The 23,075-nt window shown below is 35.3% G+C and overlaps 1 protein-coding gene across 2 annotated transcripts in view; it reads right to left on the bottom strand.

Annotated features, from left to right (window-relative positions):
- HSPA4L (heat shock protein family A (Hsp70) member 4 like) overlaps positions 1–23,075 on the bottom strand; it is a 50,918-nt gene that overhangs the window by 8,059 nt on the left and 19,784 nt on the right. Inside the window, exons 5-17 of one of the 2 annotated variants that reach the window (XM_059066161.2) lie at positions 22,285–22,384; positions 21,788–21,921; positions 20,804–21,048; positions 20,588–20,664; positions 19,794–19,945; positions 19,218–19,324; positions 18,103–18,236; positions 15,623–15,822; positions 9,768–9,866; positions 7,706–7,843; positions 3,861–3,986; positions 3,453–3,560; positions 1,147–1,266 (exon numbers count right to left, since the gene is read on the bottom strand). In XM_059066161.2, the coding sequence (XP_058922144.1) occupies positions 1,147–1,266; positions 3,453–3,560; positions 3,861–3,986; positions 7,706–7,843; positions 9,768–9,866; positions 15,623–15,822; positions 18,103–18,236; positions 19,218–19,324; positions 19,794–19,945; positions 20,588–20,664; positions 20,804–21,048; positions 21,788–21,921; positions 22,285–22,384 (1,740 nt within the window). The remainder of the gene's footprint in view (positions 1–1,146; positions 1,267–3,452; positions 3,561–3,860; positions 3,987–7,705; positions 7,844–9,767; positions 9,867–15,622; positions 15,823–18,102; positions 18,237–19,217; positions 19,325–19,793; positions 19,946–20,587; positions 20,665–20,803; positions 21,049–21,787; positions 21,922–22,284; positions 22,385–23,075) is intronic. The other variant, XM_067036641.1, reaches the window with a different exon arrangement.

Raw genomic sequence — 23,075 nt, 5'->3', positions numbered from 1 at the left:
CTAAAATAAGTAATCACCCTCCACATTGTGTAGTGAAAAGCAGTATAGTTGTTAAGGGTCTGTATGTTTCAGATTGCTTAGGTTTTATCCTGTCTTAAACTTCCTGTGTAATTCTTGACGAGTTTGGTTAAGCACTGCAATTCTCTTACATAATACATTCTTGTGAGAATAAAGTGACATAATTCATGCAAAGTGCCTAAAACTTAATAAGTGCTTGATAAATATAAGCTATGATAACACCCTGCCTAAATCTTTCTGGTGCTGGCCTCTCCAGCCCACTGATGCAATTTTAACATCAGTGGTAAGTAAAACCTGGGGGAATTATAGTGAATATCTGTTTAAAACAGGAGTCAGCAAACTTGTCCTGCAGGCCAAATCCAACCTGCTGAATTTTTAAATAAAGTTATCTTAGAACACAGCCATGCCCATTCGTTTACACATTGTGTGTTTGCTCTTGCACTACACTGGCAAAGTTGGGTAGTTGTATAGAGATGGTAGGCCTGCAGAGCCTAAAATATTTATTATTTGTTCATTTAAAGAAAAAGTCTGCTAACCTCTGATTTAGAGGGAAAAAATCATCAGCTTAATTTTGTCAAATCTTACTGTTACATCCAAATGGAGATATTATCTATATAACTAAATATTTGAGGCTGAAAAACAGTGGAAAGGTTAAGGGTAGTAAGATAGATTTGGGCACATATATAGAACAGTAAACGATACGGGAGTTACAGATGACTGAAAGACTGGAAGACAAAGTGCAACCGCCAAGGGACAAAATGAATGCTAGCAGAGTCCAGTTTCAAAGAGGCCTGTAAATTTAAAAAGGTCCAAAAAAACCTTTTGCACTATAATGAAACCCCTAAGAAGAAACCAGTGAATTTGGTCACTGGATAAATTTATAATATAGTTTTAGGGAATTTTAAAAGATTAAAGCCACATATCTGCACTGTATTTGAAATTATCAGTATCCTTTACTGATAATTTTACAATAAAGAAAAAAAGTTTCAAGTTTGGTGCACAGTGTCTCTGGAATTTGGTAGCAACAACTGCTATAGCTTTGTAGTTGAGAATTTTTAGATTTACCCCACCCTCTCTGTGTAATACACACATTACCATCATCACCAGTTTACTTTATGAATTCAATACCTTGTTTCTATATGCTTCTATAACTTTCATGACAAGCTGGATCTTTTTTCCCAAGTCGTTTAAAGCTTTTGGTCTCTCTTCATGTTCCATGTACCTCATTTGAATAGGCTGGCCATATTTCTGTTAACATAAGTTTTTTAAAAAGAAAAAGTTATTAACAGAAAACAACTTTTATTGGGCCCTTACAGAATGATGAACAGGAAAGTGAGCTGGTCAGATTAAAATATGTCCCCTCTTGTTTTCCTGCATGGAGATGAATTCCAGTGGTTATTTGCTTACTGAATCCTACACAGGAATGCCTATCTTCTCTCATTCATTAAGATTACCTCTTGATTCCTCTCAAATCCAAAGAAAAACTTTAATTACTTTAAAGTCACGTGTTAAAAGTCTATAAAACCATTAAGAAAACCATAAGGACTATATACTGCGTGCAGAATTCATGTATTTGAAACTTGGTTTCAAATATTTATAATGCATATAACTCTCTAAAAGCAACATGATTACTGGGATTTCCTGATATTTAACACCTACTGAATATTATTTGTTATATTTATTCATTAGATTAAGATGTGTATTTTAAGTATAGTGCTTAAAAACAAAAAACCCCATTCAGCCCCTTGCCCCAGGTGCCTGGTAGGAGGGAGTTTCTAAATTTTAAAACAGCCTCCTATAATTTTGAGGAGGGAAATGCATTAGAAAAACAAATATTTTCTTTCAAATCCTTTACATATTTAAATAAAAATCAGCTTATTTTAGAGCAATTTTAGGTTTTCAGAAAAGTTACAAAGGAAACAACAAAGAGCCAAGCACCTTTTCTCTAATGTTAACATCTTATACCATCGTGGTACATTTGTCAAAACTAAGAAACCAACACTGGCATATTACTATTAACTGAACTCCAGATTATGTGGATTTCATATTTTTCTGTTCCAGGATACCATATTGCATTTAGTCTCTTTACACATTATACTTTTTATTGTTAATGTTTTTGAAAGCATTTTTAATTCCTAAAAGCCATCTCAAAAAAACAGTAAAGCCTGTGACATCTATAACATTCATTTCTATGGTTACTTATTATATATTTGAAGCGAAATAATCCATTCTGGGAGCTGCTGGACTTTTCAGTTATTTCTTTTAGACTCAGCTGCCTGGTTTGCTCATCCAGCCCCAAGTATATATATTTTAGGGAGATGGGGAGTAAAAACCACCAAGATAAAATACAGTAAAGCTAGTTTTGCGTCCGTAAGCTTAGGTTTTCAAGTTGTTTTTTAATTATTCCCTTTGAAAGTAATTTATTGGCATGAAGGTAATTTTTGCAAGGTATTAACTTCTTTTGCTTTTACGTTAAGTAACTTCTTTTGCACACACCGCCCCGCCACTCCCTAAAGGGCTTCTTTTTCCCATATGCTAGAAGTCCTTATTAATGTCATCACTTAGCATCTTTGTATCCACTTGCTACTCAAAGAATGGTTCAGGGACCAGCAGCATCAGAATCTCCCAGAAGCTTATTAAAAAGTGCAGAATCATGGGCCCAACTCAGATATACTGAACCATAATTTGCTTTTCAGTAAGGGCCCCAGGTAATTCATGTGCACATTAAAAGCACTATGATTCACACTAAGAAGGAAAGACTAAAATTTCCTGTCATCCTTCCAATCTGAACTTCTAATCTTTTAAAGCAATTTTTTTTTTCTGTGTGGTGGGGGGCACTGGGTAGCAAGCAGGAGGAAAAGAGTAATAGTGGTCTTTTCTTAAAGTCAGACCACTGACCTAGTAGAAAAAGGGCAGCTGGTGGACACATCTCCTTATTTCTTTGTAAAAAGACACTGAAGAGCGGGGGTACTATTTCTGAAGTTCTTTGCTGGCCTGGTGTCCCACTAATTTCACATTAGTTACAATGTGAAAATACGAAAGGGCAGTGTATTACTCCTCAAACTCAGAGCAGTCAAGGGGGAAAGAAGCAGAGCAAGGGTAACTCCTTTAATGGATAAGGGGTCAGGTTGACAAATCACTTCTTAATGACATCTCAGAAACATATGGCTTGTATGAAAGTAATATTAACACTCTGGTCATCTGCTAAATTTTTATATCTGAGTATCATGATAGACAAATATGATTATACATTATTTAATTTCAGTTATGTAGCATTACTCACCTCTCAAATTCAGAGAACACTTCCTCTTACACATACCTGCCTTAGTAATTTCTTATGTATTTATTAAACACATACACTGTGCTCTTACACCATAATTTTTAGGACAACTTAATGTTCTGTTCAACACTAACATGGACTTTAAAAAGTTTACCTTTAGTTCTTGAAGCTTATCCACATAAATCTGTTTAGCTTGGTCCTCTCCTTCTTCATAAAGCCAATTTTCTGTGTCTTCCAATATTGCAGACAGTTTTCTCAAGTCCTAGTTATACATTTAAGAGATACTGATTGAAAATGCTCTTCTTAGAAATAAAAGTCATCAAGGAAGGACAAAGTGTTTTTCAAGTGTAAAAAATTATTTTTTTCTGATTTTTTTATTTATAAACATCTTTCTCACCAGCCTTCTGTAATTTGGAAAAATAACTAAGAACGATTCCTAAATGTGCTCAAAAAGATTGACAACAATAACACATTTGGTACATTTATTTACATAACTCGTTATTAGCATTCTCAAGCAAACATTTAAATAGTTCTCATAAAAAACTACAAAATTCAGACTTACTTCTTGAGTGATGAATTTTTCATAGACAGTGCCAAGCTTGTCCCTAAAATCATACACATATTCTTCAACAGCATTCTTCGCATCATTTCTTTCTTTCTCTAATTTATCCTGCATTATCATCTTCCCCTATTCAAAAAGTTTCAGATTAGCTGCCATGAAAACACTAGGGAAAATACAAACCAAAACTGCAATGAAATACCACTTCAAACCTACTAGGATGACTATAATCAAAGAAATGGAACATCAAAGAAATGGAACATAAGTGTTGGTGATGATTTGGAGAATTTGAAACCCTTGTACGTTGCTGTTGGGAATGTAAAATACTGCAGCTTAGGGAAAAAACAGTTTGGTGGCTCCTAAAGAAGCTAAACAAATTACAATATGGGGCTTCCCTGGTGGCATAGTGGTTGTGAGTCTGCCTGCCAATGCAGGGGACACGAGTCCAAGCCCTGGTCTGGGAAGATCCCACATGCCGCGGAGCAGCTGGGCCCATGTGCCACAACTACTGGGCCTGCGCTCTAGAGCCCCTGAGCCACAACTACTGAGTCTGTGTGCCACAACTGCTGAAGCCCGCGTACCTGGAGCCCATGCTCCTCAGCAGAAGAAGCCACTGCAATGAAGGGCCCCCACTCACTGCAACTGGAGAAGGCCCGCGCGCAGCAACAAAGACCCAACACAGCCAAAAATAAATAATAAATTAAATAAATAAATTCTTAAAAAAAAAAAAAAGAATTACACTATGACCCAGCAATTTCACTCCTAGGTGTATAACCAAAAAATTGAAAGCAGGAAATCAAACAGTTATTTATATGCCAATGTTCACTGCAGCATTATTCACAATAGCCAAAAGGTGGAAACAACTCACTTGATCTGTAACAGATGAATGGATAAATAAAATGTATATATACAAAATGGAATATTACTCTACTATAAAAAGAAAGAAAGTTCTGATACATGTTACAAAATGGATAAACCTTGAAAACGTTATGCTAAGTGAAATAAGCCAGACACAAAAGGACAAATATTCTATGATTACATTTATATGAGTTATCTACAAAATTCATAGAGACAGAAGGTATATCGATATATTGGTTTACTGGGGGTTGGGGGAAGGGAGGAATGAGAGTTATTACTTAATGGTTACAGTTTCGGTTTGGGGTGATGAAAAGGTTTTGGAAAAGATATGGCAACGGTGGGACTCCCCTGGTGGTCCAGTGGTAAAGAATCTGCCTTAGAATGCAGGGGACGCAGTTTTGATCCCTGGTCAGGGAACTAAGATCCCATGTTGACACAACTATTGAGCTTGCATGCCTCAACTACAGCCTGCGTGCCGCAAACTACAGAGCCCACACGCTCTGGAACCCACGCGCCACAACTACAGAGCCCATGCACCACAACTAGAGAAGAGAAAACCCACACACCACAACTAGAGAGAAGCCCACGTGCTGCAACAAAAGATCCTGCGTGCCTCAATGAAGATCCTGTGTGCCACAACTAAGACCCAATGCAGCCAAAAATAAATAAAATAAATGAGTAATAGATAAATCTTTTAAAAAGACAGTGGCAATAGTTATATAACTGAATGTAATTAATGTCACTGAATTGTTGTAAACTTAAAAATGGTCAAAATGGCAAATTTCACGTTATATAAATTTTACCACAATTAAAAAAATTAATAATGTAATACCAAAAGCCACTGAACTGTACACTTTAAACTGGTGAATTTTATGGTATGTGAATTATACCTCAATAAAGCTTTTTTTTAAAAAAAAACCATAGACTATGTCATTGTACATATTGGTGTTCAAATCCCAGGTTTCCCACTTATCACCTTTGAAATTGCAGCAAAGTCACCTAACCGAAGCCTCAGTTTTCTTATCCTAGAGCGCTTACTTCTATCTGTCTCGTATGGCTGTTAATAAGATTGACATAATTCACATAAAATATTTAGTACAGAGCCTGACACATAACTGGTACTAAATAAAAGTTGGCTTTGGTAAGTGACACAGTATAGCGGTTGTGATCTTGAGCTTTGGAGACAGTCTACCTGGCTCCAAAACAAAAGGTTACTCTCTGAACTTTGGTGATTCAGTCTACCTCTGCCTGTTTCCTCGTCTATTAAATGTAGATCTCGAACAGTACTTGATGTTAGCAAAAATCATTATTGTCAAATAAAAAGCAAAGAAAGAATCTGAAGACTAATAAAAAACAATTTGTACTTTAACAAAAACATAGTATTTTAAACATAATACTACAATGCACTGATATTTGTGAATTTAAAATAGACAGGAAATCTAAAAAAGAGTGGATATATGTATAGGTATAACTGATTCACTTTGCTGTACAGCAGAAACTAACACAACATTGTAAAGTAACTATATTCCAATTAGAAAAAAAAATAGTGAGACATGGACTTCCCTGGTGGCACAGTGGTTAAGAATCCGCCTGCCAATGCAGGCGACACAGGTTCAATCCCTGTTCTGAGAAGATCTCACATGCCCCAGAGCAACTAAGCCCGTGTGCCACAACTACTGAGCCTGTGCTCCAGAGCCCGTGAGCCACAACTACTGAGCCCGCATGCTACAACTAGTGAAGCCTGTGCACCTAGAGCCCATGCTCCACAACGAGAAGCCACCACTTTGAGAAGCCCGCGCACCGCAATGAAAGGGTAGCCCCTGCTCACCGCAGCAACGAAGACCCAATGCAGCCAAAAATAAATAAATAAAATAATTTTATTTTAAAAATAATTAAAAAAAAATAGTGGGCCATTTAAAAATTTAAGAAAAAATCTTATACACAAAATTTATCATTATCTGCACTTCCCCACAATTCATTCCTTTCAGAAAATTAGTCTCAAATCATACAAACTCAGAATTATTCAGGATCTCTAGAAATGCTTGCTTCACATAAAGTGTAGCCTTTAATAATTAATGAATAGGTGATATACTTAGGTACTAGAAAGAGCAGCATTGTAAAGTCAAAAATCTCTTGAGGGAGCTTCCCTGGTGGCACAGTGGCTGGGAGTCCGCCTGCCGATGCAGGGGACACGGGTTCGTGCACCGGTCTGGGAAGATCCCACATGCCGCGGAGCAGCTAGGCCCGTGAGCCATAGCCGCTGAGCCTGCGCGTCCGGAGCCTGTGCTCCACGGCGGGAGAGGCCACAGCAGTGAGAGGCCCGCGTACCGCAAAAAAAAAAAAAAAAAAAATTTCTTGAGGAAATTCCCAGAAAAACATGCAGCAATTGGAGAATATGTGCCACTTCAAAGAAAACTGACCTTCTTTAATGCCAGTCAAGCCTGTAGAAATTAGTAACTACCACTTAAGTGTAAATTTTAATTTAAAAAAATACTTTTTACACACAACTATTGGTAAAGAAACCAAACTCTTTTCCTCAAGTGACTGTAAAATGAAACATGTAAATATGTAAAGAAAATTTCAAGAATGACAACAGATTCTAAAAAGTATTAAATGGAAGTCAGAAAACATTCTGAATTGAACCTTAATCTTTAAGGACAACACATTAGAAGAGGGGAGCTGGTCATACTTTCCTATACAATGTCTGCTGGGTGTGCTACTGTTAAGACACAATAAAGGGGGTAAGAATTACTAGTATTGGAAAGGCCTTTATAGTGGAGACAATCCATGTTCTTCATGTAACTAAGGTGAAAGTTACACTGTACATGACACAAATAAATACAGCTCAGCATTTCGTCCAAAATAAAGTAGTTCGATAATTCCTTATGAGTTATAGCCTAGTTCCACAAATATGAGGGACAATCATTTACTTCTACAAAAATTTCAGAACACACTACCACCTATTTCAACATCAATTCTGATTTATATACCTCATTTTCAATGTAGATGTTGAGAAGATCTTGGCCCAGTTGCCTACACAGGCTACTCTGGATCGGTAGATCAATACTCTTGACTCTTCCTTTTTTAATGGTCTGGTTTAATCGCTCTTGTTTATCTGAGGGTACAGACTGCAAAAGAAATGCAAGAAAAGTGTAAATTTCTAAAACTAGCTTAAAAATATATTTAAGAGACTGATTTCTGATGAAACAGTAAAATCAAACAAAACCATTATCTATACTTTAATTAAAAACATTATTTTAATATTGATAGTATTTTACACCCTGTATACACTAAATCTTCTACATAAAAAATATTGTGTTGGAAATGCAAATTAAAACCACAACGAGGGCTTCCCTGGTGGCACAGTAGTTAAGAATCCGCCTGCCAGTGCAGGGGACATGGGTTCAAGCCCCGGTCCAGGAAGATCCCACATGCAGCAGAGCAACTAAGCCTGTGCGCCACAACTACTGAGCCTGCACTCTAGAGCCTGCATGCCACAACTATTGAAGCCCGCATGCCTAGAGCCCGTGCTCCACAACAAGAGAAGCCCCCACGATGAGAAGCCCGCGCACCGCAATGAAGACCCGACCCAGCCAAAAATAAATAAAATAAAAACCACAATGAGATGCCATTTCATACCCACTAGGATGACTCTAATAAAAAAAGAAAAGAGGAAGAGTTGGTGAGGATATAAATGGGAACCCTCATACATTTTGAGTAAAATATTGCAGCCATTTTGGAAAAGTTGGGCAGTTCCTCAAATTGTTAAATACAGAGAAACCATATAACCCAGCAATTCCATTCCTAAGTACACGCCCAAGAAAAATGAAAATATCCATCCACACAAAACCTGTATATGATTGTTCATAATAGCATTATTCATAATAGTCAAAAAGTAGAAACAATCTAAGTGTCCATCAGCTGATGAATGAATACATGTGGTATGTATCCGTAAGATACAATATTACTCAGCCATAAAAGGGAATGAAGTACTGATATATCCTACAACCTGGATGAACCTTGAAAACATGCTTAGTGAAAGAAGCCAGTCATTAAAGGACTACATATTGTACCACTGTATTTATATGAAATGTCCAGAACAGGCAAGTCAATGAGACAAAAAGATTAGTGGGTGCCTGGAGCTGGCAGGTGGAGGGTTGGGAGGAAAATAAAGAGTTACTGCTAATGGGTACAGGGCTGCTTTTTTGAGTGATGAAAATGTTGTAAAATTGTGATAATGATTGCATAACTCTGTGAGTATATTAAAAACCTTTGAATTGTACTTTTAAATGGGAGAATTGCATGGTATGTAAATTATATCTTAATAGAGCTGTTGAATAATTAAAGACAAACATATTGAATAAAATTTAAAATTTAGAAAAATGGGTTTCAGGTTTTATATTACTTGAGCAACTAGGATTTATAACTGAATCTTTATAGCCTTTGGAAAAAATCTATACAGCTAACCATCACAGATTAAATTCTGTTCAGGTTAGAAAGATCTGTCAAAGATGATAGTTTAGAGCTGTAGCCACATTCATCTGGGTGACTGGGGCAGGGTGTTTCTCCCTTCTCTTCTATCAGCAATCATTTTCTTAATAAAATAATGACTCTTAATAATAGAGTCATTTATCCTTTAAAATTTTACTTCCAAAAATATTATTTTGCACAAAATAAATGCTTTATGATATGCAGCAAAATGCTTATAGTGGTTCATCTTCAGATGCAGCATTATTGCTAATTTAAGTTTTCTTCATTTGTCCTATTCCGGTTTCTATTTTCTGAGATTACATGATTTTTAATGAGAAAAAAAATTAATGAAAAACATCTTTTTTTCCTGCCAAAAAAAATAATTTTACTCATATTAGAGTTCATTCTTTTAAAAATCATCTATAGTAAATCACTGAAGTGTATTTACTCTGGTTATATACTTTCATAATACGAAATTTAAAGTACCAGGTATATTAAAAGCATGCATTACACAGCAAATCCATTAATTAACTCAAAATATCAATCTCAAAAAGACACAATCACAGTAATAGTATAACAGACCTGTGTTTTGGTTCCTGTATGATCAATTTCTTCTTCTGGAGTGTGTTCAGCTTGACATTTTTGATGACCCTCTTCTTCCTGGTCAACCTGCATTTTATCCTGCAAAGAAAAAATATAATTGACAATATCTGTAGTCTTTTTCTTTCTTTCTTGTTTCTATTTGTTTGGTAATGAACAGCACCTTAGAGTTCAAGCCTGTTTTCAAATATGTGAACACAGTGAAGTAGAAGCTGTTTTTGAGAGTAACTATAAATAACTAGATTAACAGGTAGTAAGTAAAATGAAAAGATCTATTTGATGCTATGTGAGTAAATCTTGTTTCATTCACCTGTGGCCAAATAACTGCAAAATAAATGGAAAATTGTTCTCAAGTCAAATTCACAAACCAAGATTCACAAAAAAGAACATTAAACTTGACATGAAAAATGTTTATAAAGAACTTAATGTGGGAAAATAAAGAGAAAAAGATACAAAATTTAAGTACTACACATAAATTCAATTATATTTTTTAAATGTAGGAAAATACTCAAACGAAGTGTATCAAAGTAGATGTCTCTGAACTATTACAATGTAAACTTTTAATATTTTTTTTAATGTCTAAAAGACAAATTTTCAACCCGTAAGATTGCCAAGATGGACTCTCCTCCACTTGCCAATCAGTCACAAGTATTTTAAGTTTTTCTGGTCTTTCTTAATCTTACCCACCACCATCCTCGTAAAAAGGAGAAAGCTTGGAATTCAGGAATCAGGATAATTTAGGTCTTCATATATATATATATGGAGTTAAGTATACATATAATGTCCAGAAGGCTATCTTGAATAAATGCTTATTTGTGCCAAAGAGAAAAACAAGTTAGAAGATAATTTACACCACTGTTCTTCGTAGTTTAAAAGGTCAGCTACTGAAATTCCACCCCCCATTCTCCCTGCCCTACCACCTTCCAACTCTACAATTTCCCCAACCCTATGATGGAAAAGAGGTGGAAAATGTGTTATAGTGGTGAGTTGGGGTAATGCAGAAAGACACAAATACATTAATATGTATTTATGAAATACATATTAATGTATGTAAGAAAACAATGCTGCCAATTAAGGCCAAAATACTTTATCACTTAGCTTTTAGTTTATACTTATTGAAAGAGCTCTTCTATTGTGTATATATATTCATATCTCTAAAAGAAATAAACCAAATAATATGGTTAAGGTATTTCTAAAACTACTTCACATTAAGAATCCAACTCTCCTAAATCACTTAATTCAGTTGTTGATGTCTGTATTTTTCTACACAATATTGTTTTCTGTGCCATCAAGAGCATCAGTGACCCAGCCATTTGTTTAAAAATTGCTCCAGTATGGTCTCTAATGTTTTCTTATAAGCCACTGACACCTCTTCTACAAGTTTTTTTTTTTTTTTTGGCTGCACCATGTGGCAGGCGGGGTCTTAGTTCCCCGACCAGGGATTGAATCCGTGCCCCATGCAGTGGAGTCTTAACCACTGGACCACCAAAGGAAGTCCCCTATTCTACAAGTTTTATGATGTTTTTTTTCTCTGTCTTACCAGAAGGAGTCAATAGATTATTTTCGGACAACAACCAGGACAGATATTCCTTCCTTGAATGGTCCTTAAACAATCTGTTTAATGTCAAGGGGTTGCAATTGCCTACTCATGCCATTAGGAATAACAACCAAGTTCACACATGTACAGACAGATGATGAGAACTTCTCATGATTACTGCCATAGGCAACAGTGAATATAAGATATTATCATTTGCATGACCCATCCCAATTTCAGATATGTTAAGTGGAAAACTGTACATCTTACAATTGATATGAGAGTAATTTGTTAGTCTTTTAAAATAATTTTAAGAAGGTTCATAGGAATATTATCACCAGTGGGTAAGTTAATGGACATGCCTCTAGACTTTGGTTTCTCTAATTGATTTTAAACTCCACGAGGGCTGAGACTGTCTTTCTATTCACTGCTATATCCAAACACACAATTTAGGTACTTCTAGTTATTTGCTGAATAAATGAAAAAGCACTTAAGAATAAAATCCAGAATAATTATCTAATCTGTCCCTTGACCTACCTTCTCAATTTCTTTTTTTTGTCACTCTCCCCTTTTCTATATTTTATATTATCAGCTACCTTAGTATCTGTAACAATAAAAAAGGGTATCCTGCCATCAGGGCCTTTGTTATTCTCTCTGTCTGGACAACTACCTACCTGCTCCTTACTCTCAAACTGCCTTTTCATCTTTCACGCTAGCTTTCCTTTTCCTTTCTCACAGGTGGCTTTCCTCATCACTTAATTTCCACTATGCATCCCCCTGCTGTTAATTTCCTTTATATTTATATGGTATCTTGTTGCTTCTTGCCTATCCTCTTCCATTAGAATGTAAGTTACAGATGGGTGGGGACCTTCTTTATCTTGCTTATTACCACTGTATCCTCAGTGCCTAGAAGAACAGTACCTGGTACATATAAGTAATCAGATATTTTGAATTAAAAAATAGATAAAAAGATAAACAACCCAAATTGTCAACAACTGGGGAATAAATTGTGGTACATTAGTACAATAAATAGTCTCTTTGATCCTTCACTGTGCCATGAAGCCTAAGTTGTAATACCTTCCTAATACGTACAGATATTAATAAATACCTAGAAGAAAAGTGTCCATTTTCTGAGACATCCTTATACTGTACTGAAGAAAAGTTGACAATCTATGTTATGGTTTTTCAGGAAAATTGAAGCCATCTTAATTTTTAATGAAAAAATGAGGCCCATAAAATAATCTCTCATAAATTGACTCTCATGCAAAGAAAGAAAAAAACAAAGAACTCCTACTGTTGCTCACTGATATATGTCTGGGTTTCATCGACCTCAGAGCCAGCAATGTCAGCAACTAGGGAACAGTAAAAAGAACTTATTATCTTCTTACCTTCTGCTGTAAAGCTTAAAACAATTAGCTTCCAGAGTCTACTTTGAATTTGTTCACATTTTGGGAGGGGGGAAGGGAGAGACTGCTTTATAATGGAATTTAATAAGCTTTTAAACTTCTGGATACAGAATTAAAGAGAAAAGTCCTAGAGAGAACCATTAAGCAATACAGTACACAGGATGTTTTCTACACGGTAGGGTACTCAACATCACCCCGTATGTTAAAAGCAACGATAAGGAAATAAGTTACATTATTAGCAAGAATAAGGAAATAAACTACAATTTATTCAACACCTATTGTTCAACTAAGGTAGGGATTTAAAAGGAGATTAATATATGTGAATGTGCTCACCAACAATGCTAAGTATATGATCCATAACATTAGTTACCTTTTTTTTGGATCTTGATTGCATAAATTATAAAAGAAATACTCAGGAACATCTCACTTAAGAAGAAGAAATACCTTATATGGAACACCAACTACCTGGGTTCTAGTAAGCTGAAAACACTCTTGTAAGCAAATCAATCTCTGAATGGCCAAAACAGATGTTATAAATTCATACATTTTATTCACAAGTGAGTTTTTAAGTCCACATTCAAGAGATCATCCTAAAGGACTGGCTAACTGGATTTCAAGCCCACAGACAAATAGAAGCAGCAAATAAGAAATGCCAAGAGAGGTAGAAAATGGGTGCCATACTCTCCTTGGTTTTAGTGCCCAGGATTCACTAACATTAAACAGAGAAAATTAAAGGTCTAAAACATTACACAGAGACTTGGAAGAAAAAGAGGTGAAGAAAGTGAAGTAGCTTTAAAAGAACACACTCTAAAAGGCACTGTTGGTGGGAATGTAAATTGATACAGCCACTATGGAGGTTCCTTAAAAAGCTAAAAACAGAACTACCATACGACCCAGCAATCCCACTACTGGGCATATACCCTGAGAAAACCATAATTCAGAAAGAGTCATGTACCAGAATGTTCACTGCAGCTCTATTTCCAACAGCCAGGACATGGAAGTAACCTAAGTGTCCATTGACAGATGAATGGATAAAGAAGATGTAGCACATATATACAATGGGATGTTACTCAGCCATAAAAAGAAATGAAATTGAGTTATCTGTAGTGAGGTGGATGGACCTAGAGTCTGCCACACAGAGTGAAGTAAGTCAGAAGGAGGAAAACAAATACCATGTACTAACAAATATATAAGGAATCTTAAAAAAAAAAGAATGGTTCTGAAGAACTGAGGGGCAGGACAGGAATGAAGATGCAGATGTAGAGAATGGACTTGAGCACACACACGGGGAGGGGGAAGGGTAAGCTGGGATGAAGTGAAAGAGTGGCATGGACTTATATACACTACCAAATGTAAAATAGATAGCTAGTGGGAAGCAGCCGAATAGCACAGGGAGATCAGCTTGGTGCTTTGTGACCACCTAGAGGGGTGGGATAGGGAGGGTGCGAGGGAGGGAGACGCAAGAGGGAGGAGATATGGGGACATATGTTTATGTATAGCTGATTCACTTTGTTATAAAGCAGAAACTAACACACCATTGTAAAGCAATTATATTCCAATAAAGATGTTAAAAACAAAATAAAAGGCATAAAGAATGCTTTCAATTTTATCAAAAAATAAATCTTAAATGGATTAAATGTCTGCCATACATTGTTGTGAACTACAATTAAGAAAATTAACTTTTCACCTATTACTCTTATGTTTATTTATGAAAAATTGAGTGTATCTTCACTAACATATTAGGACAGTATTTCCTTCTCCTCAATTCAAGGAAGGGAGGATGTAATAGGAAAACAACACACAGGAAGAAGAATGAAAGAAAATGCCATGGTCCTTAAACGAAGTACTTTAAGGAGTAGTGGTAGAATTCTGATCAATCTGGAAGAAAAGATTTTATAGTAACTGTTAGTAAAAACAGACAAAAAGACAACTTTCATGAAAGGGAGAAACTGTCTTGAAATTTAAAATCTTAAAATCCATTCTTAACATGCAGAAATATATGAAAAATCTAGGGCAGACCTCCAATTATGATTTGAAAAAAAGCCATTAAAATAACTTACAAATAGTATACATAAAAAGACAAAAACTTTATGTAATGGAATATAATAACTTTCTCCTAAGCTTCCTTCATTCATAGTATGCCAAGAGTAAATACAATGTTAGAGTCATATAACTCTTTCATAAAGAAACTGTCAAAAATCTGTTTTAGGCCTTCCCTGGTGGCACAGTGGTTGAGAGTCCACCTGCCGATGCAGGGGACACGGGTTCGTGCCCCGGTCCGGGAAGATCCCATATGCCACGGAGCAGCTGGGCCCGTGAGCCATGGCCGCTGAGCCTGTGCGTCCGGAGCCTGTGCTCTGCAACAGGAGAGGCCACAACAGTGAGAGGCCCGCATACCACGAAAAAAAATTGTTTTAATGTTACTGAATGTACAGTACATTCTTCTGCTCAACTGCCGCAGATATCTCCTAACTAAACTCTGAAAATTTCTTTATTAAGCATGTATTCTCAATCTAAAAACACATATGTATACAGTTCAGAATTTATCATTCTGAATTGGATTTATCTGTATGCTAAAAAGCTAGCTATAATAAATGTTTTTAATAGAAATGAAGAATTTAGGAAAGGTGACTCCAGACACATATGCATTTTTCCATATAATGCTATGAAAAATACACAAGCCGCCGAAAAGCATGTTACAACATGAAAAGATGTAGAGCATTTAAAATAGAATTATTCTTTAATGATTTTATTTTTAAAAGTTTATATACTGATTCCTATAGCAGAACTTCAGAGCAAAACCTCAGATTTAATATTTTCAACTATTAAAAGTACCAGGTAGAATTAAGATATTGCATATATTAGAGGAACCTTTTTGAAACAGAAATTCTACATACCACATCATCTTTGCTTTCATTCTTAAAAGAAGTTTCTGTCTCCATAGGAACATCACTGTGATCCCCTTCTACATTCTGCTTCTCAATTACTGATGCACTAGCCACACTGAAGATTCCATGGATGTTAATACGAACTTTAACCTTAACTTTGGAACTATCACCATCAGACTGTGGGAAAACATTCTGAATAGTGAAGCTCCCTTAAGGAAAAAAGAGCTTTGATCAGTACATGGGCCTCAGATTAACTCATTCAATTCATTCATTCAATAGTTTTACTATCATCTTTCAGATACCGGCAAAAGAAAATCATAAATTATCATATGCTGATTAATTTCTGTGGGACATGCATTTCCCCCAGATCACTTTTTAAATATACTAATAAACCTGGTATAAACACTCAGACAGGTTAAGCAACCTGCCCAAAATCATCAATAGGAAAAAGGAGAGTTGGTATCTTAACCAAGGACAATCTGACTGAAGGCAATATCACTTTTAAGTTTTACAATGTTGCTACACTAAAACCAAAATAACAAAACTCAATTTCTGAGTTTGAAAACCAAATAGACATTACCTTTTTGCTATAAACTTTGCAAATCATAATCATCTTGGTAATTCATAAATAAAGCAATTTAAAATTTTTTCTGGATTTTTCCTATAGCAAAATTGCTAAGTTATCCAGTCACTACTACCTACTGAGGTCACATTAATTTTTCACTTTAAGAAATCTGATGTTTTATTTTTCAGAAAAAAAACTGCTCAAATATATAATGTTATCCATAGTAAAGAGACACTACCAGGCAGAAAAACTGTATATTAAAAAATCTGGCTGACCTATGATAGGGGTTGAATTGTGACCTCCCTCTGGCCCCAATTCATATGTTGAAGCCCTACTCTCCAGTAACCTCAGAAGATGACCTTATTTGGAGACAGGGTCTTTACAGGTAATCAAGTTAAAGTGAAGTCATCAGGTGGTTTCTAATGCAATGACTTGGCGTCCGTATTTGGAGACAGATACATACACAAGGAGAATGTCATGTGAACATGAAGACAGCCATCTATGAACCAAGAACAAACGCCTGGAATGGATCCTTCCCTCGCAGCCCTCAGAAGGAACCAATCCTGCCAACAACTTAATTTTGAACTTCTAGACTCCAGAACTGTGAGACGATAAATTTCTATTGTTGAAACCACCTAGTTTGTGGTACTTTGTTCCAGAAGCCCTCGAAAACTAATACCATTTTCAGTAATTTACTTCTACTGCTTTAAATAATGTACATGAAAAAATAATATTGTCCCCCCTTTTTTAATCTATCAATAAAAGTAGCACATACAGAAAATTTTAAAATTTAATATTCCTTCTTTTAATGATGTAAATCATACTGTTTTATATCTTCTAAAAGATTACTCAGCTAAAATGGATATTATAGTCTCCTATTTCCACTTTCGTATAACTGGATTCTAGTTGTTGCCAGTGAACGTAAGTTTAAAATCAGAATATGTCCTCAGTCTGGCAGCACAATTTCAGTTTTCTGATTAAAGAGTTCTTCCATTAAAAAATAACCCTCGGGCTTCCCTGGTGGCGCAGTGGTTGAGAGTCCACCTGCCGATGCAGGGGACACGGGTTCGTACCCCGGTCCGGGAAGATCCCACATGCCGCAGAGCGGCTGGGCCCGTGAGCCATGGCCGCTGAGCCTGCTCATCCGGAGCCTGTGCTGCGCAACGGGAGAGGCCACAATAGTGAGAGGCCCACATACCACAAAAAAAAAAAACAAAAAAAAAAAAAAAAAACTTTTTTGACCAAACTTTTCAGGTCAATTACAGAGCATTATTTATTTATTTTTTTGCAGTACGCGTGCCTCTCACTGTTGTGACCTCTCCCGTTGCAGAGCACAGGCTCCGGACGTGCAGGCTCAGCGGCCACGGCTCACGGGCCCAGCAGCTCAGCGGCATGTGGGATCTTCCCGGACCGAGGTACGAACCCGTGTCCCCTGCATCGGCAGGCGGACCCTCAACCACTGCTCCACCAGGGAAGCCCCAGAGCATTTTAAATACGCATTTCAAAATGAATTAAAAAGATTCAAACTTGCTGTTATTCCAGAAATAAACTCTGAGCACTAAAAAGTGCAGGTTTAGAAAAAAGTATGATTATCTAAAAATCCAGTGCTGGGGCTTCCCTGGTGGCGCAGTGGTTGAAAATCTGCCTGCCGATGCAGGGGACACAGGTTCGTACCCTGGTCCGGGAAGATCCCACATGCCGCCAAGCGGCTGGGCCCGTGAGCCGTGGCCACTGAGCCTGTGCATCCGGAGCCTGTGCTCTGCAACGGGAGAGGCCACAACAGTAAGAGGCCCATGTACCGCCAAAAAAAAAAAAAAAAATCCAGTGCTGGCTTAGCTGAAATGTTACTTTGTTTTCTTGATTCAAATATTAACATATTTGTAAGAAGCTAAAATTTATGAAAAAAGTTTTGGAGTTCTCTTACCGATTCTTGGATCTGGGTAAGGCACTTCATGTAAATTAGTATAAAATGCTTCGAGTTCAAATGGTTCCTTCTTGTGGAAAGTAATGACTTTTGAGAATGGGGCAGGATGGTTCTTACAGAATACTTCACATTCCCTAAAATGGAGTGGGAAAACAGTTAAAAACAAACAGAAAGTTGCCTATGAACCTAATTACAGAATCCATCTCATTTTTAATTCATGATAAGCAGCAATTTTAAGACCTCTGTGCACAAATGTTAAGAAAAAGAATTACTGGTTTTGCTATAAATAAACATGCCTTTTGACAGGTTTAGGGCTCAAAGTTTTAGAAAGTCTGACATAGTAACAGACAATTCTATCCTACTAAAATGAGAAAAATTATCTGAGAATAGGTATATTTTAAGGCAATATATAAGGATGTTTTTGCTCACATCTGAGGACCAAATTCTACCGATATTTTTGAAATTTGTGCAAAAATTTCAATTTCTTGGGGGTGCAGATGTATAGAACACAGAAAATCTTAAAAGCAACTTCAAAACCTAAATAGAGGTTTATTTTATTATACAAACTATACTTCTGAAAAGCAGTCAAATATAATATTTGAAATACAAATTTTTATTTTGGTAGGAAAGTAAACAATTTATATCCTGGGCAGTTCATGGAAAAGGAAATGTTAATGTCAAAGCATGAAAAGACTTGCAGCTCAAACAGTCAGAAATGCAAATTTAATAATAAAGTACGATTTAAAAGTGATGATTTTATTTAGATTGTCAAAGAAAATGACTGGATAGATATATTATACCCAGCTGTTAACAATAGTTATTTACCTCAATAAAATGGGCTAAGGGAGTTGGGGTATGGCAAATGCAAGTTTTTATATTTCTATACTGTGATTTTTATTTGAAAATGAGAATGTTTTACTTTATAATAAAATACTAATTAAAAAATATGCCATAATGGTTTACAGACTATATATCATTTTTATATTCTCCTGTTTCTAAGATAGTATTCTAAAGTGTTTGACAAGTTTAAGAAGTATAAATTGCTCTAATTTAGAATAGTAGGTTCAATTGCTTATTGATGACAAGCTCTAGCCAAGGCTTTAGAAGTAACTTACCCAGTCCCATCTTCAAAAGAGGTCTTCCATCTTAATGTGATTGAATAGGGAACAAGGTCTGTTATGGAAAATTCACGCACTTTAAATGCTGGTGAGAGAATCGCACACTGAAAATAAGATGTATACCATATTTAAATCAACAAACACCAAACATACCCTAGGTTACCATGACTGAACTACTTAATAAAGGTCTTATAATAAAATTGTTACATTTTAAAAATTTCTGGGTTTTTGGTAATAGCTAGTTAAAATTTTAAAGTGTCAAAGCACTCTTTCTGTGACTTCACAAAAACTGATGTAAAATTTAAATCTCAAAAAAAGAATTTTAAATAGGAATAATTATAAGAATTCATAAAATAAATGCTTTTTCAGTATAATTACAGACATACTGTCCTATGACAGTTTAAAAACAAATGGGACAGACACGACCCTTATATTTTAGGAATAATTTCAATTTAATTTTAGCTTATTGATAACTGGTTGGACAAGATAATATTAAAAAGTTCTTTGAGGCCTATCACCATATTTCTGGCAAAATATACATTCTAAAATTTAAAAAAAGACTAATAATCATACCTGTAATGCACACCCTCTTGCAACAGCTTCATCAGCATTTAATGTGGTACTTATGTCTTTAAGAAAGAATTTAGTGATCTGTTCCTTGACAGCAGGAATTCGTGTTGCTCCCCCTACAATTTCTATACTACTTATGTCTTCACGTTGCAAGTCTGGAAAACGAAAGGTTTAATTGAGAAAAATAAGACAGTCTTTATAAAAATGTGAACAGTAGACCCCGGAAAGTACTTTTTAAAAAAAATATATTTTTTTTATTTGCTCAAAACAACGTAAAATGGAAAGAAGATAAAAATGAATTTTGGAAAAAAGAAAAATTTAATAGATATGAATTATCTACTTATCAGGCACTGTACTTGGTCTAGATGATGAAGTGACCACAAGGACAGACAAGCACCTCATGGACTTCAGAGTCCTTCAGTTTTAACTTCCACCTCACAAATCGCCACAGAAGGTAATTTTAATTGATTACAAAAAACTTTAACAAAAAGCAGTCATGTCCTCCCTCGTTTCCACGTTCAATCAATCTTTAAAATCTTACATATAGACACCTTCAAATATAACTAGCATTAGTTTTATGATATAAACAATATGAGTCAGAAGGAGTTCTCATAACTCTGATTTCTAGTGGCCCTGCTCTTATGAATAAACAGTGAGTTATAATCTCCTTCTCTAAAACAAGAAATACAAGTCTTCAAAAAGCACATGAATTTTTTTTACTGCTTTTACCATTTTCTACCCCATTCAAGTAACACCATGGTACAGTTTTGATGGTTAGTTCAGTAACTTCCACTTACTAGCTTGTTCCATTACTGCTTTTAATGGTGGGTCAACTCTGGCTAAGAGGGAAGCACATAATTGTTCAAACTGAGCCCTGTGGGAAAATGAAATACAATTCATTATTTGGGGATATAAAAATTGAGCATATCTTCTAAAATAAAAGAAAGAAAAATCAGACATGAACTAAACAGAAAATAAGAAAACACTTTTCAAACTGAAAGCATGCGTGGTACCTGTTCAGTTTACTAGAAACATCAAGGTCATTCATGAAACACTCAATGTTCAGTGGAAGGTCTGATGCATTTGCACTCATTAGCTTCTTTAGTTTTTCACATTCCTGATATAAACGCAACAAGGCCCGAGAGTTTTCTTTTACATTTATCTTATATTTTGTCTTGAACTCATCACAGAAGTAGTCTACTAAAACCTCATCAAAGTTCCTGCCACCCAAATATGGATCAAAGGTAGTAGCCAAGACCTGTTTAATTGAAAAACCAGAAATGAATTTTCAGAAATATTAGATGTTTTCAGCACCCCCTCCAAAATACCTTTTAAAATTAGAATCAAAACCAAAGAGCTTGACAAAAATCACAGGGTGCCAAATTTGGAACCACTTATATTAATTATCACTTGTATTTCGCCAACATATCTATCCACTCTGAATTATCTGCTTTAAGTTATAGATCTATATACCTACGTGAAAGAATAATTCTAATTCTGAAATAACTGAGTTACCATGACTAAAACTTCATTATCTCACAACCCATGGTTCTATAACAACACTGAACAGGTGGGCCAAAAACCAAGTTTAAGAGAGCAAAGAAAGGGTCCTAAGTATGTAACCAAAACCAAAACAGCCAAGAAGAGCCAATCCAAAGATTCAATCCTATGTACAATTATAAATATGTAATTTATGCTCCCTGATAGGTAACTGAACACCTCAATAATAAAAATAGCTAACACATAATATCTGCTATATGGCATTCCAAGCATCTTATAATCATTAACTCATTTTATCCTCAAAAATTCTATGAGGTACTTACTGATAATATCCTCAGGTGAGGAACCTGAGATTTGGGGAGGTTAAGTAACTTGCTCAAGGTCACAGTTTTTAAGTGGCAGAGCTAGGATTTAAATCCAAGCATTAGGGTTCTCTATATAGTCTCATATGCTCTTAGACATGAAAATTAAATATAGCAAATCATTTATTTACTTACTTTAAGTTTTCCTTTGTTAAAAGCACAAACTGAGATCTGGTAGGCAGAATGTCCCATATCAATAAATATTACATTTCTTGGTTTCTCATCTAACGGAGGAAGATCCTGTTTATAAATTCCATATGCCAGTGCAACTATGTAAGAACAAAGAATTAGGTTAATTCCAGCCTAGCAATCACTTGGAAAACAATAGGTAAGTCATGCTGATACTACATTTTAAGACACAGTAGAGTAATACAAATTATTAGTTTCAAAGTAAATTCACTTTTCATAAATTGGTTAATGTTTTTTTCTCTACCCGTCTATAACCCTATAATATTAATGACTCTTATAGCCAATGAAAGACATGTTTAAACTCTGCCATAATGTTGTGCTCCAAAATGACAAGCTTATATCAGTACATAATAGAGTTAAAAAATAAATGCTTTGTATTAATTAGAAAAAAATACTATAATAATATTTTTCTGACAGTGATTTTCAAATTGCAAACTGCTCACCTGCAGTAGTTTCATTCATTAGCCTTAAACAATTTAAGCCTGCAACCTGGGCTGCAGCCATCACAGATCTTCTCTCAGCATCAGTGAAAAAGCTCGGAATCTGGTGTTGCAAAACAATAATTAAGTGTTATTACATTGAATAGATGTAATAGATCTATGTAATAGATGTAACAGATTTTACTTAAACATTTCATCAGTTGAAAAATGAACTTATGTATAGCTTAAGGCAAAGACTGGTGTTCTAATTAAATAAATGAGGAAAAAAATACTAGTTTTTTTTTTTAAGGTTGGCAATTTCTACCTCATAAAGTTTTGCCCTAAAGTATGAACACAAATTTAAAGCAATTAGTAAAATAGAATATTGTAGGATTTCAAAAATATGTTAAATCCTTCTCATGTTGGTTTATAAAAGTACTTATTTGTTAATCTTTAATACTGAAACATTAAAAACCCAAGAGTCTATTAAAATGAGATTGGTTAAATATGTTATATCCACATAATGGAATCCTACATAGATGTTAGAATCAGATCGATCTGAATTGTCATGGAATAGTATCTTTATTACATTAAAAAAAAGGGGGGGCATGTAGAGCATGATTTCATTTTTGTATATGTATGTACTAATAGAAGAATATATTCCCAAATGTTTACAATGGTTGTATTTCAAAGGGAGGGGGAACTATATTGCAGGGGACTTATGATGAGCATGTGTTTCTTTATAAATCACAAAAAACCATATATTTCTATTAAAAAATAAACTCTTAATTTAAAACTAATAATAAGATTACATA

Source organism: Kogia breviceps, chromosome 6 (assembly GCF_026419965.1).
Source record: "Kogia breviceps isolate mKogBre1 chromosome 6, mKogBre1 haplotype 1, whole genome shotgun sequence".
Classification (NCBI taxonomy): Eukaryota; Metazoa; Chordata; class Mammalia; order Artiodactyla; family Physeteridae; genus Kogia; species Kogia breviceps.
Note: the sequence above shows the minus strand (reverse complement) of the source record. Positions and strands in the feature narration are given on the sequence as shown.